The sequence below is a fragment of the Poromitra crassiceps genome (genome assembly GCF_964638095.1).
Source record: "Poromitra crassiceps genome assembly, chromosome: 1".
In the NCBI taxonomy this organism is placed as follows: Eukaryota; Metazoa; Chordata; class Actinopteri; order Beryciformes; family Melamphaidae; genus Poromitra; species Poromitra crassiceps.
In genome coordinates this window covers 60,808,808-60,827,978 of record NC_139623.1, presented here as the reverse complement: position 1 = coordinate 60,827,978, position 19,171 = coordinate 60,808,808, and the positions used below count along the sequence as shown (strand labels likewise).

General features: G+C 48.5%; 1 protein-coding gene across 1 annotated transcript in view; it reads left to right on the top strand.

The window, feature by feature from the left end:
- LOC310788388 (synaptotagmin-11-like) overlaps window positions 1-4,196 on the top strand; it is a gene marked incomplete at both ends in the record, with an annotated part of 28,686 nt that extends 24,490 nt beyond the window's left edge. Inside the window, one exon of the mRNA XM_083649947.1 lies at window positions 3,886-4,196. Coding sequence (XP_083506073.1) covers window positions 3,886-4,196 — 311 coding nt within the window. The remainder of the gene's footprint in view (window positions 1-3,885) is intronic.
- Between the last annotated feature and the right edge of the window lie 14,975 nt (window positions 4,197-19,171).

Below are 19,171 nucleotides of genomic sequence, written 5' to 3'. Positions count from 1 at the left end.
TGAACAAGAGTTCCGTGAAAACACACTATATATATATATATATATATATATATATATATATACATATATATGGAATATATATATGTGTATATGTTTTGATGTCTTGTAGATTTGATCAAGTAGTTCTTACAGTAACCTGACATTTTGATCAGATGGGGTCCATAGCTGGGCCCCTACAGTACATCGGCCCTCACAAGGTTCCTCCTCAGCCAACAAGTCACTGAGGCAATCCATGTGGTGGAAAGGTTTCCTTGCGCGCACTGGGGGTGAGGGGGGTGCCACTGTGTCCCAGCCTGGCCTTCTCTCCCACGCATTATGTGTGTGGGGGCCGGGGTGGGGGGCATCGGTGCTCTCCATCACTGGTCGAGGGTTGCCGGTAGGTTAGAATAGCTTTAAATTAGGTGATAGATTAGCTACAGCCTAACTGTAGGCTGTAGACCTGTTATAGTGTTCAGGCTAAAATCAGACTAGAGCAGAATAGGACAGGCCAGACTAGGCTGTAGATTAGCTAGATTCCCTGTGTCCTAGTTAGTTCCGGTTAATGGCTAGAGTAGTCAGATTGTCTGATTTTCTCCCCCCTTTTCCTGCTCTCTCCTCTCTCACACTCTAAAGCAGGGGTGCCCAAATTATTTCCCATGAAGGACCAAAACTCAATCTGGGTGGAGGGCCGAGGGCCAAAAATAAACATTGTGGAATTACATTAAAATGTATTGTGTTTTATAGAAAATTAACATTCTAAATCTAAAATAACATTTCAATATAATAATCTACTTTTTATCTGTTTGGTAATTGTAATAATTTGCAATTGGTTATATATATTTAAAAAAACATCTGCATTTGTGGGGAGCTTAAACATTTAATCAGTAAACACCCAGTTAAAAACAGTTGTATTTTCCACCTTTGTAATCAAGAGAGAAATTTGACTTAATTCACAACTTGAAAAATCCTCAAGGTACTTTGAAAATCAGTTTCGTAGTGGCAACGTATATTGTACTCTTTCAAAACAGCCACTCTCTGTCTGCAAATGAGACAAACTGTTGAATTTACTTCGGGGAAAAAAATACTCGTCTTGCCACTCCGTCCTAAACTTTCTTTTGTCAGTGTGCCAATGCCGTGATGATGATCTGTCCATCTTGCTGAGCTGGTGTAAAGCCAGTGACTGGGGAGGGATCAAATATCAGAGCTCACCCCCCAACCAGGTGATTCAGCCAACCAATCAGGAGCAATCAATCCTCAGATAGCAATGCCTCACACTGGTGTGATAGAGTCGGGGAGAGAGAATACCAGCTGCACAAAATTAACGTTAATCGTAGATAGAAGAGTCCCGACATCTCCATTCAGGCGCGGACTGCTGCTGCATAATCGGGCACATCGGGCAACTGCACGGTGGCCTGGCCTGCAAAAAAAAAAAATTTTTTTTTTTTTTTTTTACCCCCAAATCCGTGGCGGGCCAAAAAAATAAGAGTTTGGCCCGCGGGCCCCAAATTGAGCACCACTGCTCTAAAGCATGCCACTCATCCTACTCTAAAGCATGGCATCCCCTCCTTTCCCTGTTCTCTCCACATACTCTCTCTCATACTCCCCCTGCTATCCCTCCCCACCCCCTCCCCTTCCTGAACCCCCCCCCCCCCCCCCCCACTGTTCTAAAGCATGGCATCCATTCTATTCTAAAGCATGGCACCCATTATCTTTCTCTTTCTCTTTCCCCCTTCCCCTGCTCCTTCCCCACCTCTCTCTCCCTGTTCTCTCCTCCCCCACATTTCCCATTCGCTCTCCCCCCTCCCTTCTCCTGCTCTCTCCTCTTTCCCCCTTCCCCACCTCCTCTCCTCCCCAACATTCCCCATTCCCTGCCACTGCCTGCTCTTTCCTCTCTCACATTCCCCCTGCTCTCCCTCCCCTGCACCCTCCCCACCTCCTCCCTTTCCTGATCTCTCCTCCCCCACTATTCCCCCACTATTCTAAAGCATGGCACCCATTCTACCCCAAAGCATTTATTTATTTATTTATTTGAGGGACAATGCACATTAATGAACATTACTGGGAATGCTCCAGTGTTATCCAGATGGCTAATTTTCAACTGCTGTCCCTTGGAACTCCAGTTAGAATTGCCAGTGCCACACACACACACACACACACACACACACACACACACACACACACACACAGTGACAGTGTATTAACCCTAACATACAGGTATTTTTGTTTGAACATTTTTTAATGAGAATGGCGAATATCTGTACATTACAGTACTATTACAAATACGGTTACAGTATTATGTCAGACACCATCTCTTTTCTATAACAAACAAAAGACAAACATCAACACCATGTGACGGATAGGGGGACAAAAACAAAACAACAATAACAACGACAACTGAAAAACACACAAAAAACGTCAAGTGTACGATATATGGATTGATCGATACAACTATACTAGTAATAACAGTAATAATAACAGAGAAAATAAGAATAAAGAAAATATTGTTACATAAAGCCCCTAGCCCTCACCCCACCCACCCCAAAAAAACATGGATCCAACAATATGACAGAGAAACTTAAAAAATAATAAAGTAGTGTTCAACATTATTTCGTGTTTTTTTCCAGGTACAGAATGAGAGGTTGCCAGATGGAGTCAAATAGATCTACTTGATCCTTTCTGATATTAACATACAGGTATTTGATGGTGGGAGGAAACCAGAGCACCCAGAGGAAACCCACACGAAAATGGGGAGAACATGCAAATTCCACACAGAAAGGACCTGGGATGGACCGGGGTTCAAGCTTTGGAATTAGTTACCTATCTAAATGCAAGAGGATGTTCAAGCAATTTGAGAGCATGATTTATCAATTTCACGTTCAGATTTTGGACCCTTGGACTCAAAAAGCCCCCGCATGTGCTTACATTTGCTCTGCTTGTCCTCAAACTGTACTCTCACACTCAAAAGTTTTCTGCTTGGACAGATTTCCTGCACTCGTACTCAAAGAACCCCTGCTCACACTTACATTTCCTCTGTTCGCGCTCAAACTCGGTTCCTGCATGTAAATGTCCTTCCCTCCCCCTTCAAACTGCTTCTGTGCGCTCTTGAAACTTCTGCTCTTGGATCTCTTCTCTCCTCTCAGATTTGTTGTGCAACAATCCTGTCAGAAATCCACAGCCAATAGAATACTAGGATAGTGTCACATGATTGCTGGGTCGGGGATCATGTGACACTATCCTGGCATTCTATTGGTTGTGGGTTTCTGATAGGGTTGTGTCACAGAAAATCCAAGCGCAGACAAAAGATCCAAGAGGTGAAATTCCAAGAGAGAGCACACTCAGTTTGAATGGAGAGGGGAGACATTTGAATGGAAGCACAGAGTTTGAGCACAAGCAGAGAAGATCTAAGCATGAGCAGGGGATATTTGAATGTGAGTGCATGAAATCTGTCCATAAAGAAAAGTTTTGAGCGCGAGCGTATAGTTTAATGACAAGCAGAGTAAATCTGAGCACATGCGGGGGGGCTTTTTGAGTCCAAGGGTCCAAGATTTGAATGTGAAATTGATAAATGATGCTCTCAAATTTCTTGAGCAACCTCTTGCATTATGATAGGTAAATAATTCCATACAACCCGGGACCTTGTTGCTGTGAGGCAGCAGCGCTAACCACTGAGCCTCCAAAGTTGAGCAGGCGAGCGCACGAGCACATGAAGAAATGAGCGCGCTTCACGCATGATATTTCTAGTCCTACTATTGAAGGGCACAGGTGCGCGAAACAATGAGGTGGCACGACTTTGCTCACAACCAAAAGAAAAAGTGCATCATCTGCAGAATCTCCTCCCTAGAGATGAGCACGCAATATTCCTAGTATTATTTTATTTCAACACTTCCTCTTCTCCTCTCTCCTCAGATCCGTACGTGAAGGTGAACGTCTTCTACGGCCGCAAGCGCATCGCCAAGAAGAAGACCCACGTGAAGAAGAGCACGCTCAACCCGGTGTTCAACGAGTCCTTCATCTACGACGTGCCACCCGAGCTGCTGCCCGAGCTCTCCGTGGAGTTCCTGCTCGTCGACTTCGACCGCACCACCAAGAACCAGGTTCTGGGCCGCCTGCCACTGGGCCTGAGCAGCCCTGCCCCCTCTGGCTCCGCCCACTGGAGGGAGGTGTGTGAAAACCCCCGCCGCCAGATCTCCAAGTGGCACAACCTGAGCGAGTACTGAGGAGACTGCCTCGCACGGCCGAGTGAGCGAGCACTGAGGAGTCTGCCTCGCACGGCCGAGCCCAGCCGCGAGAACAACATGGCCGCCGGGACTCACGCAGCGGACGTCACTAAGGAAACAATGACTCAGTATACAGCACATTTAGAACACACACACACATACACACACATACAAACTATATGGTATACTCCGTTTTCTGTCTCTATTGTCTCTCTACCATGGCTACATTCACAAAACTACTATGAACGCAATGGAAGCAGATAAAAAGAAGAAAAAAGCTGTTTTTAAAACCAAAATGTAACCATGAATCCATCTAATGACTGTTAACGTGTCTCCGCTCAACCCGGTCTCACCAATCTGTGTACAAATAACCCCACTTTACACTTTCAAATGGCGTTCAACCAAATTGCAAACGGTTGTAAAGGTTGTTGTGTTTAGGCCACTAAAACAATTTGGTTATTGAACACAGCTCTCTGGTGTGAAAGACGAGGGTATAGAGAGGTAAAGTGAAACGTCACTTCCTGCTTTCTCCCTGTACCAGCGCTGCCAAAAATATGAATGGCGGTGGATGGAGAATAAGGTTACTTTTTTGATCCCGTTTGAATTGTGCCACGGGGTGCTAACGCTAATTTTGTCAATTTAAAACATAACTTTGCATGTCAACAACGTCACAGTTTGTCGTCAAACTGAAACTTTTTCATATAAAAACTACATAGCTCGTGGAAGCTCGTGGCATGTCGCCGGTCTTCAGCTTTGCCGGTAGAGAAAGTGACGTCACTTAGGCGACAGTGTATGTAGTCTTTCTGATTTATAACTTCTAGTGCAACAGTTTGACGACAAACTGTGACTTTCTTGACATGCAACGTTATGCTTTAAATTGATAAAATTGCCGTTGGCACCCTGTGGCACAATTCAAACGGGATCAAAAAAGTAAGTTATGCCTACCCCACACTACAGGATTTTCAAATCCTTGAAGATTATAAAAATCTTGAGAGCCCACACACTACAGGACAGAGAGAGCCGATTTTTTAACATTTCAATCTTGGGACACACACACAAACTGACACCACACAAACTGGACACACACACAAACTGACACACACACAAACTGTCTGTTCAAACGCAACCCCACACACTAGAAGATTATGCCGAAGATTCACCTTGGAAGCAGGGCTCGACGTTAACTTTTAAAATGCCTATTCAGTGTGCGCACCGGGTGTAGTAGTAGTAATAATGATAATAATAATAATAATACATTTGTGTCATTTCGTTTTCTAAACAAATCTTATTTTTTGTTTTTATAATGCATTTGCACTGAAAGGATTTGTTTAACTAATATTTGCGCGGACAGCCGCGTCCATTCGGGGTGTAGGCCTACTGTGCACGGCCAGGCGAAAACCGTCTGCACAGGTGCCTTGTGGAGGGGCGCGTCTGCTGATTTGACTCACTTTTCCGTCCGGAGACTCGCCGATGCGGGAAGCATATGAGACCTAAGCGCTTGTTGTAAGCTACATGCTTTGCAGTATAGCATTAGTTTTCCGTCCCGTTCAAAGACGCACGGGTATTTCACCTCGATGACAATTTCCTCGTTCTTTGTTTCTGTGCGGGGCTGCGGGCGGACGCGGACCAGATTATTTTGCGAAAAACTGTAATGGAAACGCAGCTACTACTGGCTCTCTGCTCAAGATGCAATCGCCTGTCGGGTTGTAAATATCTAACATGTTAGATATGCCCGATTCACAATCGGGAAGAGGCAGTCTTCCCGATTGTGAATCTTTGAACCCCACACACTACAGGATCATTTGGGAAGATTATCTGCCCGACGCGCCTCAAATCGGGAGCACCCCCGAGAAAATCGGGAGGGGGGAATCTTGGCCATAATCTTGCAAATTATCTTGTAGTGTGGGGTAGGCATTATTCTCCGTCCACCGCCATTCATATTTTTCGCAGCGCTGGTACAGGGAGAAAGCAGGAAGTGACGTTTAACTTTGGCTCTCTATTGTAACCCCGTCCATGCCCAGCTTATTTCAATGTCACGCTACTTCCTGGTTCTAGCTCCCGACTCTTTGGAGTATTCACTGCACGATATTGTAAAGTGTAAAATGGTGTCATTTGTATGCAGATTGAAGAGAAGGGGCTTGCTCCTCTGGCTGTGTGGATGTGTGTCGACGGGGGAAGGAATGCTAAAAAAAAGAAGAAAAAAATGCCCTCTTGCTGTTGTCATGCAGCTCATCGCATGTCTGTCTGAAGAAAAAACTACACTCTTAAGAAATGAAGAGTTGAGAACTGCTGACATCACTCTGATTGACAGGGATCAAATAGACCTGTTGCAGCTGTGTGTGTGTGTGTGTGGGGGGGGGGGGTGCAATACCTGATATATGAAAATTCAAACAGTTAACGCCGAATATAACAAAACGATCCAGTTTTAACTTAAAATAATGCTGACTATATCAAAAATATTAACAGTTTTGCTATTCACTAGGACCAAATAGGACTGCTAGAAACCCCAGGTCTTCATATTAACATGATGAGACATTTTCAATGTTTTGGGGAAGTAGCCGTTAGCTGGCAGCACGCAGCGATTTGTAAAGAAGAAAACGTCAAACCAAGAATTCAAGATTCAGTTTCATGAGACGACGGCCTGCTCCCGCTACTTTACTGGACCAAGTGGATTTAATGCATTTACAAGACGAACTGTGTACGACTTATTTACTGCTGTTGATGTCCGAGTACATTTGAAATTGTGTGTAAAGACGCTAATTAACGTCAAGAGGCACCTTGCTAGTCGGCGCCGGACAGAGAAGACGATGATGTTTGTAACATGTCATCTAATATTTAATTGACCATGTCCCGAAAACTTTCCTTCTTTTCTTCTGTGTTGTTTTGTATCTTCTCATTCTTTTCATGACCAAATTTGTCATCTAATTTGCACTGATGATTTGTAATAGGACAGAATGTGTTGTGCAGGACTGATCAGAGCCCAGTTGTTTTCGTTCAAGAAAAGTCTTTTGATGGTTTTGGCTGGTTCTGGTAGGTTGCAGGTGAAGCTGAACTAGAGGTCTTCACAGTTCCAAAATGACAGACCCAAACCCTAATGGACCCGGGAAATTTGTTCCAAGATCCGATTGGACCGATAATTTTAAAGCAGCTACGAGCAAGATTTTCGATTGTTATTAAACAGTATAATTACAATATTGATGAATCACATCTTACCTATAATAGTAGCTGAGACCAAAGCCGTGTGAATCGGAGATTGCTCTCTTGGTGATTATTAAGTCTGTGTCTGTCTAAACTCGCGTCACCAGGGGGCTCTCTCTCTTACCGCCGGACCGGATAAACCCGGAAGTGAAACGCAGCTGCCTGCCTTGCCCCTTTTGCGCTGCCTAGCAACATACCATAAACAAGTTGAACGCCATGCATACTCTCGCGAACATCTCTCGTTATATTCTAACAGGTTTTTGGAAGTTATTTTGTGGTTATGGCCGAAGTGGCTGCTGCAAACCGTTTCATTTCACTTCCTGATCTTCCCTGGCCACAGACAGACTAACACTGGCCGGTTCACTCGGGGTTCAAGCGAGACTACTCTGCGTTGGTCTCGTCTACTATTAGAGGTAAGATGTGATGCATTGATATTAAATTTAGACTGTTTAATAACAATCGAAAATCTTGCTCGTAGCTGCTTTAAAACATAGTATATACGACCCGTTTCTGAGAGGAGATATTTTATGGACCGGACAAACCCGGCAATTAAAATTGCTACTAAAAATGCTGTTCTACTGTTAATTTTTTTTATCATGCCATATACACAATAGTAGTAGCCTAATGAAAGGTGATCTTGCCAAGTTGTGCTGTTCTACAGTTTGTCCAGTAGATGGCAGTGAGAGTCCCTAGAGCAGAGAAGCTCCTTTAGCAAAATAGCGACCTAACTTGGCCTTGCTGCTTCAAAAGGTGCAGGGGGTAGATGGGCCACCATGCTGAGCTGAAGGCAGAGAGGGACCACACAATAATCTCCGTTTAGCCTACCGCACGGACAGACTACACTACACCATATTGCTGTTCTGTTCAGATTAGGCAACTTGCTGTCTTGTCGTCAGATTCAGGTTTGACTGAGCTGACGGGAGCTTTCACCAGGACAATCCCACACAAGTCTCACACAGCTCTACTGAAGGCTTTATTTCTAAACACACACGCTCGCGCAACATAAACTCGTCGTAATAAAAGGGACCTGACTGACCATAATAAAATGTGGACACTTGATTTATTTGTTTGTTTGTTTGTTAGATGAAGTAAGGACATGCATCTCAGAAACAACATCTAGGATAAACACAATAAAGTCAAAGTCTTGTTTGCGTTGTGTCTGGTGCTTAATGGTCTCAGACAAAAAAACAACAGGCAATGGTACATACAACTATAAAACTAGAAACAACTACAAACTAATATACAATCCTAAAAACAAAACATAAAATACATAAAGTTATATAAAAAAGACTTTGCTATGCTGTAACATTTTCTAAAAGCCAGCATTTTACCTTTTTCTTAAATAAATGCTGGCTACTAGTACACACAAACCCGTACGGGTCTCGGGTTCGGGTAGACCTTTGAAGACCTCTTAAGCTGAACTGAAGCGAGGCTGCTGTCTGGCACTAGACATGCTAGCAAGAAAGAAAGAAAAATGCTTTGTTTATCACCGCAGGCGTAACGTTACCATGCTAATTCACTCAGACATGAAACGCTACTGAAGGCTGTTAAATAAACCTTTTTCACCAACATGGCTGATGTTTTCCTCTTCGTCTCAGCAGGTTATTGATCAGTTTAGAGCTGCAACACTTAGTCGATCGACAGAAAATGGTCAACTATCTTTTATTAATTGAATCTTTAGACTAATTTGAAAGAAAAAAGAATGATCTCATCCCAGCTTCTCAAATGTGAATATTTTCTGGTTTCTTGAGTCTTCTATAGCCGTTTTCCCACATGCGTACCGGAAAATTACCTGTAAGTCAATATCGGACATTTCCCTTCACACCTGGGCTCTCGCATGTGGGAATATAGCAGCGAAATTGCCTGTATGTTGGGGGGCGGGGCGGCACTGCAGAGCGGGTGGGGAGTGACGTGTCGGCAAAACTCCGATGGTGAAATAAGTTTGCTTGTTTATCCGTTCACCTGCGTCGCGTTGAAGCACTTTTTACAGACTGGCTTCGTTTGATGTGTCCGGGCTTGCCTTCGCTGTCGGCAACGTAAGCAAAATACTTCCACATTTCGCTTCGTGCATTTGCTTCGTCTGTGTCCCTGTCGGGCTGTGACTGAAGGAGGAGGACTGAAGGACTGTGGCCAGAGAGCAAGCAGGCAGCAGAGAGGAGAGAGGGGGAAATCAGCACGCCCACACATGAAGCTGACATACCGCTCTTATTATCACAAGATCATTTCGCCAGTTTGCTTTAATGTGCGCGAATGATTAGATTATGCCCGCTGGAACATTAAGCAACGTGTGTACACCTCGCCCATGAGAGAAGGACCGGTGTCGCGGGAAATACACTTGTGTCCGTTATCGCACATACCGCTCTTCTGACTGGCTCGAAACTGGTGAAATGTCCACGATGACGGGGTCGCGCTTATACCGGAACAACAACTTTCACACATGCAGGCATTAGACCACGTTCCGGTCATTTAGCGGTACAGAGCACATGTGGGAAAACGGCTTATGACAACTTTGGGTTGTGGTCTATTGGTCAGGACAAAAGAAGAGATCTGAGGATGTCATCTTGGGCTTTGGGGGAAAAGTGATCAACATTTTGTGACATTTTATCGACCAAAGGACTAATCAATTAGTCAAGAAAATAATTGACAGATTAATCGATAATGAAAATAAAGTTGCAGCTCTAGACTGGTTCTCTCCATCGCCAGCACTGATTTAACAAGACAGTGGGGTCAGACACATCTGATCGAGTCTCACAATGCAAACAGGCCAGAATTGACCGTTAGCCAGCCTGGCTAGCTAGTTAAGTGTGTCGTGACCGTCAGTCAAATGTGTCTTAAGACGAAGAAGTACATTGGCCATGTTTGTGAATGAGCTTGCTGTTGATTCTCTCCCTGCTCTCTACTCTGAAATGCAAATGAACCGTCGAGTGTGACGCCTTTCTGGGTGAAGTTTCAGTTCATCACAGTGTCACATCTGTTTATCAGCCTTCTTCCAGCATTGTTGAATCTGCTGACATTTTGACAGCTACTGAGATAACTCATAAACCGTATACTTAAATACAATACAACTGAAGTCAATGGTGACTGGTTTTCTTTCCAGTTGTGCTGGCAACATCCCTGTGTTATATGGACAAACTTCACATGTTTCAACTGGCATGAGGGGGAATCATGACACCATTTTTTTTTTAACGTGAATGCAGTTTGATGAATGATACTCGTGTGTTTCTGGGTTGCCATGTGGAGGAAAAAGCTGTAAAATAGTCCTGACTGTCTATGTCTACAGACAAAGGCCCTTTTGTCCACCTAGCGTCTTTTTCCGACGTTAAACGCTGGGAGTGCGCTGATCCCAGCGCACAATATACAAGGAAGCAGTCTGAAAGTAACGTTAGTTCAGCTTGATAGCTGATGGCTATCGCAGGTAGGCTACGCTATTAAAAGCAGTAAGCACAACACTCACCAGAAATATTAAGTGTCTAGCCAATCTGCTCCCACAATTGAGCCTTTCTGTCTCTGTTGCGATAGTTTCTCCATATGATTAGTTGCCAGAAAAGGAGCACCCGACACCAGCGTCTTTCTGAAAAGTTAAATTATTCTCCGCTGGGAGCCGGCGCACAAAAACGCAGGAGCGCTGTGAAAATAGACGCTGGGTGCAGCGCACTTTCTATAGACGTCCGTGTGCGCTCACATACGCTCTCCCCCCATTGGAAACAACTGAAAAAAGACGCTGGACCTGAGGAAAAGACGCTAGGTGGACACAGGCCCTTTGGCGTTCTCTGCTGTCCATGGAGCTTGTGTGCGTGTGTGTGTGTGTGTGTGTGTGTGTGTGTGTGTGTGCGTGCATGGGTGGGTGTGAGCGCCCCCTGCTGTAGACCTGGATGCTAACCTGTGTGTTGGGTTCATTAACTCTCATTGGACGTGCAAAATAAACCATTTAGCCATGGCTGCTCTCTTTTCTCTTTCGGTCCATCTCTCTCATTCTCATTGCCAACGCCTCCTGTAGACCCTTTTCACAATGGCCATTTTGTCTTGAGGCAGGGTGAACACAGGTGTAACCAATAACATTAATGGGAGCGTATCAATGTTCCCAGGGCTCAATGTTCGCAGTGTTCAATACCAGTGTTTCCACTATATGCATTCAGCAGCAGTGCACCATGATCTGACTTCATCTTCCCCCCCAACGTGGTACAAAACATCTCACATCTGTGAATCTCCATGTCACTGTCACCATGTCACCATGTCACTGTCTGGCTGAATATGATCATAAGATTTATATCCACTTCGACTCTCTTGCTGAAGCTGTGACATACTCATTATGTCATCTTAAAAAAAATCACTGTTGCTTTTGACATTTGGGGCCCTATCTTCGCAAAAGCGGTAATTTAGCGTTTAACGCCGTGCGCAATGCAAATTGGGGGCGTGTATAAGTGCATGTCTGTTATAATTGTACTGGACATAGGCGTGCCACATGCCAAACGTTAGGGTTGTGCTACAACCCGGGTTTTACGAGTGAGAACGAGAGCTCTCACTAGTGCCTAACACGCAGCCCTATGGAAGACTGTCATTTTGCTCCAAAATTACTTTTCATTAAAACCGACCACCCACCCGTAGGTGGCGTGGTGCCTCCCTGGGGCTGACGTGGATCCATGTGACTACGTCACGTCCTGTCAGTCCAGGGAACGTCACTCATTCTTCCAGCCAGCTGAGATCCGACGCACCCAACGACGCATCGACGCAGCAAGGCTGGGTAGTGAGAGCTCTCGTTCTCGCTCGTAAAACCCGGGTTGTAGCACAACCCTAACGTTTTACTTCGTTTCGAACTCAAGCTCTCACTAGTGCCTTAATTCAACCGACCTTGCTGCCGGGAGCACCCCACAGGGCGACCCGAAAGGCATCGGTGAACCACGGCCGTATGGCAACGTTCATGCCTGACCGTCTGACATATTAGAGTGGCAACGATACTACTTCCTTGCCACCGACAGCACCACGTGCGCGAACCGCGCACCGGACACGTCGAGACTGTAGTACCTAACAAACGCGTGATGAGAGGACCATGAGGCCGCGGCACACATGTCCTCCACCGAACACCGCGCAACAACGCAGAGGACGTCGCAACACCCCGCGTAGAATGCGCCTTGATACCCTCCGGGGGTATCTTACCCACGGCAGAGTATGCCAAAGCGATCGCCTCCACTATCCAGTGTGATAAGCGATCCTTGGAAAGGAGCCCACCCTGGGCCTTCTGCCCAAAGCAGACCAACAACTGGTTTGGAGTGCGTAATGAACGCGTCCTGGCCACATAGGCCGAGAGCGCCCTTACTGGGCACAGCATGTGCAAGCATCACTCCTCACCCGAACTGAACGCCGGGGGACAGAATGCTGATAAGTCTATGACCATAGACCTAAAGCTGACATTAATATTCTTAGGTTGGTAAACCGGGTTAGGTCGCAACGTAACCCTGCGCCCATCATTCCCAAAACCATACAGGCCTGCTGCACCGAGAGGGCAATCAGGTCACCAACTCTCTTTCCTGACGACAAGGCCAGCAGCAGTGCGGTCTTTAAAGACAGAACCTTTAAATCGGGAGTCCAAGGGCTCAAACAGATGACCCGTTAGCCCGTCCAGCACCGTAACCAGGTCCGATTTGGGAAAAAACGCACCGCGACGGCAGGCGCAGTTTACGCGCCCCCTTCATGAAGCGCGAGACCAAAGGGTACGCCCCCACGGGGCTCCCTTCAATTCCCATGTGACAAGCAGAAATCGCGGCTACGTACACCTTAAGCGACTGCGGGGACTAACCCGCGTCAAGCAGGCTCTGAAGGAAACAGAGAACTGGTCGCACACTGCAGTTCACTGGATCCACGCCCTTACTTGTGCACCAACGCGAAAAGACCCGCCACTTGTATGTGTACTGAGTGCGGGTCGAAGCAGCCCTAGCACTCTGCATAGTGCATACCACATTATCAGGCAAGCCCTGGGCTAGCAACTGGTCCCGTTCAGGAGCCAGGCTGCTAGCTTCCACCTGCCTGGGGAGGGGTGGAACACCTCCCCCTCTGCCTGGGATAGGAGATCGGCCCGTACCGGCAACGCCCAGGGCGGATCTTGCGCCAGGGAGACCAGGTCCGCAAACCATGTCTGCCTGGGCCAAAACGGACTAAAACGAGCCGGAGGCGCTGTTCCCTCACCCTGTCCAACACCTGACGGATCAGGGGGGTCGGGGGAAACGCATAGAGCCCCTCCCTTGGCCACGCGTACGCTAGCGCGTCATGACCTAACAGGGGCTGTCCTCCTGGATCGAGAACCACAGTGGGCAGTGTGTCGCGCGCCGCGATGCAAGAGATTGACGCGGGCGTGACCAAACCTGGCCCAAACCTGTTCCATCACCCGAGGGTGGAGGCACCACTCCGTATAACGGGGATTGCCTCGAGACAGCAGGCCGGTCGTAACTCAGCCGTCCCGGCAGATAGACCGCTGACACTGAAAGGAGATGGGGAATTGGGGATACGCCCACAGGTGAATCCCCGCTATGGTTCAGCGCCCCCGACCGCACACCGCCCTGTTTGTTCAGGTGGGCGATCGCTGCCATATTGTCCGAGCGAATCAGAACATGGTGCCCATGTGTGAGCCGCTGGAAGTGTTACCTCCGCAGGCTGGGGGGACTGCGGAGGCAACGTTCTCTTTCGAGTCTGGCCGCACGCGGACTTGTCCGGCAGTGCGGTCCCCAGGAGAGCTCCCAACCAACAATGGGCCCACGGCGCCATTGATGGTGGGCTTGTCCTGAAGCAGAACCAGGCGAATCGCCTTCAGCTCTAGCACGTTTATGTGGCGAAGCTCCTGAGCCTCCCACCGGCCGTTCGCCGAAAAATGCCTGCAAATCGCACCACCTCCCCAGAGGGAGGCGTCTGTGCGAATCACCATCCTGAGCGGGACAGGGCCCAACCGAGTACCTCTCGAGAGGTAACGGGGGTCCGCCCATATGGCCAGCGCCTGCCAGGCCTGACCTGTCAGAGGAACCCTGCGATGACGATCCCCGGCCGAGACCAGGCGAAGCCTGAGAAACCAGATTTTGACCACGGGAGCATGCAGCCTCCCCAGCAGGAGCACATGCAGTGCTGAGGCCATCAGGCCCAACATCACTGTGCACTGATGCACTGACACCGAGGGCACAGACCTAACGTCCTTGGCTTGCTGTCCGCACCGTGCGCGCCTGTCGCTCTGGCGAAAGGCTCGCAGGAAGTCTAGCTCAAGCCCCAGGAAAGTCGCCGCCTGCGCTGGGACGAGGCAACTCTTCTGCCCGTTCACCAAAAACCCTAAGGTTTGCCGGTGATCGGTCACCACCTTGGTATGTTCCGTGGCACGGACCCTCGAGTCGGCCGCTAAGAGAACGTTGTCGAGATATAGGAAGACGCGGATCCCCCTCGCGCGGAGGGGAGCCAAGGCTGTCTCCACGCACACCGTGAGGGTTCGCGGGCTCAAAGACATGTCGAATGGCAAGACACAGAACTCGTAAGCCTTCCCCAGGAAGGAGAACCTCAGGTATTTCCTGTGTCTCCTGACCACGTGGACATGGAAGAACGCATCTTTCAGATCCCCGGAAGTAAGAAATCCCCCTGTCTCAACTCGTTGGACGGGCGGGGAAAGAGAGCATTCGGAACGGGACTTCCTCAGCCAATTTTGGACGCATGGAGCCGTCCTTCTTGGGCACGACAAAGTACCTGTGGTAGAAAACCCAAGCGCACATCTGCCTTGGGAGCCGAGCGAATCGCCCCCTTGGCGAGGAACGAATAACCTCCTTGTGGAGTATGTCCATGGCCTCCCCCTCCACGGCCGGATCGGGGGTCCCGTCGAACGTGGGTGTGGGCCTGGCAAACTGTAGAGCGTATCCTGGGCGAGCTCCCGACCGAACTCGGGCCTTGGGCACCGAGGACGGTGGGTCTAAAGCTACAAGCTGCAGGCTGGAACTGAGCCCAGCCTTGGTGAGCCAACCGGTGGGCTTGACCTGAGCGCTGCCAACTGAGGCCAGGCCGTGGCCATGGACCAAGGTGCGCTGTGCCCCCTGCCAGGCTCCCTGCGCTTGCAGGGGGCGCCCCAACAAGGGGGTGCGACCCATGGAGAGCTCCCAACCACCCCGGGCCTTGGGCACCAAGGGCGGCGGGCTTGTCCTTAGAGCTACAAGCCAAAGGCTGGCACTGAGCCCAGACCTTGGCGAGCTGTAACCCCTGCTGGACGTGTAGCGCCAGCAAGGGGCGGTACGTCTATTGTAGTGGAGGTAGCTCGCGCCCAATGTACTTAGCACACAGATACTAACTGCACGGGTGCACGCCAGCTATCTGCAACAATACTATAGTTCTGTGCTAAACAGTACTAATGCTATCTACACGTATGCAAGCTAGCTTTCACACTCTTTTGAGAGCGGACCTTGGTCCGCTCTCAAGAGCTTAGCTGCGGCCCTGGGCATCGCCCCACGAACTGCTCCCTTGGAGGGCTCGCTCGTGAAGATAGCCCAGCAGCTGCAAGACCAAGGGTTCAAGGCGCCTGTGCAGCGTGCTCATGCCCAAGGCAGAACACGCACTTATCGTGCCGGTTCATACTCGGCCAATGTAGTTTTACACACGGCCCATCCCCTCGCTGACTTTCCCTGCTCAGTAGCAAGAGAAAGCAGGAAGCTAATCACTAATAGCAAGCTCCCGCAGGCCGCACCCTGTTAGCGGGAGTACCGTTTAAGCAAGCTAGCAGGCTAGCAAGAAGCACAGGCTAGACAGTAAGCAACCCGGAGGCTAGCGAACGTGCGCGTGCAACGGTAACGTAAGCGGCAATAGCCCAGCCCGAAGGGGAGGCAACAATACCCACAACCTGTTAACCCGAGAGAACAGGCGTGAACAAGCCACTAGCTAAGCTAGCGTAAGCACTGAGAGACAAGCGTGCGCTAACACAAGCCTGCGCACAAGCCGGTGCAGCGAGTCTCTACCCTGAGTAACACGGGGAAGCAAGCATGACCGCAAGCAGAGGCCAGCGGCCCGCGAAGCTAGTCAATCTCAGAAGAAACTCCTCAGAGGGAGTTACAATCTAGATGCTATTTGCACGAGGCAAGCAACACTTAGCAGACAAGCAAGCTGGCTAAGATGGCGTAAGTACTGAGAGAAGCGGTTCTAGGTCCCAGCAACGCCTGTGCAGCGTGCTCATGCCCTTAGGCAGTGCACACATTCATTTCATTGTGCCGGTTGTAACCGGCCAGCGTAGCCTCACAGCTAACACAGCACCTAGCTGTTCCCCCCTCTCTCTGCTAACAGGAATAACGGGGTTACCGTGTAAGCAATAGCCTGCAACGGTAAGATAGCTGGAGTGCTACACAACACTAGATACTGGCTGTACGGGAGCAAGCTAGCTATCTAGCTAACTGAAGAGCATGGCTTCTAGCTACTACTCTCGCACAACACGCGCCCTACACAGAGGTAGCTGGCGCCTAAAGTACTTAGCACACAGACACTAACTGCACGTGTGCACGCTAGCTATCTGCCACAAAACTGGGTGCGTTACCCTGTCTGGGGACGCAGCCAGATAGCTGGAGTGCTACAAGCTAGTCCAAGCTAGCTGCACTGAGCAACTAGCTAACTATCTATCTAATGTTACTGGAGTAACGTGCGCGCTCTGACAATATAGCCGGCGCCTAATAACAAGCACACGGACGCTAACCACACGGGTGCACGCTAGCTTATCCGCAAGAACTGGGCTAACTAGCCTATTGTTCTAGTGCTACACTGTAAGCTAATCGCAAGTATGCAACCTAGCCTAACAGTATTGAGCGCGGACCTTAGTCAGCCCTCAATCCGATAACGCTGCCCCACGGGGAACGTTAAACACAGCTACACGGCGGTAGCAATAAAACAGTTAACTAAAAGAAGACACTCTTAGCTTTTAGATGACTTGATCCGACGCCGCTGGTGGAGAGAACATGATCGGGTCCCGAAGCCAGCTTTACCTCGTTCCACGCAAACCTCTTCAAGGTGGGCAAATAAGACGGAACGAGCCTAGTATCTAAAGCTATGTTAAGAGCACTAACTCAGAGTTAACCGCGGAGCTTTAGAAAACACGTCTTCTCAGTGGCTGGAAGAAACGATGAGTGACGTTCCCTGGACTGACAGGACGTGACGTAGTCACGTGGATCCACGTCAGCCCCAGGGAGGCACCACGCCACCTACGGGTGGGTGGTCGGTTTTAATGAAAAGTAATTTTGGAGCAAAATTACAGTCTTCCATAGGGCTGCGTACGCAGCGTGTTAGGCACTAGTGAGAGCTTGAGTTCGAAACGAAGTAAAACCAGGCGTTTCATCGCACAGATGTGGGGATAGATGGCATTATTCTATCGTCAGCAGCGCGCAATTACTTTGCGCTAAGAGCTTTGAAAAGCACCTCTCAGGCGCTAAAATACTCGCTGCGCTTGAGCGCACCATAATCTCCGCGCTCCGCAGCGCAGAAACGTCATTACGCACGGACGTGCCACGCCACAACATCAAATTCTGCTGCTAAAATTGGGTAACCAGCACATTATTCGGTGAGGCAATCAACTATAATTCATGGAGAAACTTTTATCTCATTGCAAGGAGGGGTTATGGTAAATCAATTGAGAAAACTTGTACATTGTAGCCTACTTGCAATAGGCTATTCACCTTCACCTGCTATCCCATAACCCGGAGGGTCATTGGCACCACAGCCGATCTGTCACAAGCAGGGGCGGACTGGGATCATAATTCAGGCCGGGCATTAGATACCAAGCAGGCCAGGGCGATACGGGCTGACGCGCGTGCCGGCGACCAAAGGTCGGCGGCGAAAAATTTGGGCCGTTTGATTTTATTTTTTATTTTTCCCTGTTTGATTGCTTGATTGTTTTTATCATGCATCTGTAAAGCACCTTGTGAAGTCCTTGGATTTTAAAGTGTGCTATATAAATTGAATTTATTATTATTATTATTATTGTTCAGTGAGTGGCCTGACTGCGGGCACCAATTTTTTTTTTTTTTTTTTGCAGGCCAGGCCAGGCCAGGCCACCGGGCATTTGCCCGACGTGCCCGATTATGCAGTCCGCGCCTGGTCACAAGCTCTATCCATCTCTCTCTGTCCTCGGCACGAGTCGGCAGCTCAATGTTTCACAGAGTTTTAATTGAGTCCACTGTAAATCCTCCAATCTTTTCTTTTGTCTCCGCTGTTTACCCGCTGCAAACACATTTCTATTGTCCCATCCCAGTCAACAAAATAACCCGAATTGCATCAAAACACAGATGTTTTTAAAAGGTATATGATGTGATGGTGTCGTTATGAGATACGGATAATATATACAGTCAATAGGGAAAAATTTGGGCCGTATGAAGCCCAATTTGGGCCGTTTGAAGCCCAATTGGGTCGTTTAAAGCCAGATTTGGGCCGTTTGAAGCCCGATTTGGGCCGTTGGAAGCCAGATTTGGGCCGTTTGAAGCCCAATTTGGGTCGTTTGAAGCCAGATTTGGGCCATTTGAAGCCCAATTTGGGTCGTTTGAAGCCCAATTTGCACCGTTTGAAGCCCAATTTGGGTCGTTTGAAGCCAGATTTGGGCCGTTTGAAGCCCAATTTGGGCCGTTTGAAGCCCAATTTGGGTCGTTTGAAGCCAGATTTGGGCCGTTTGAAGCCCAATTTGGGCCATTTTAAGCCCAATTTGGGCCGTTTGAAGCCCGATTTGGGCCTTTTGAAGCCCAATTTGGGCCGTTGGAAGCCACATTTGGGCCGTTTGAAGCCCAATTTGGGTCGTTTGT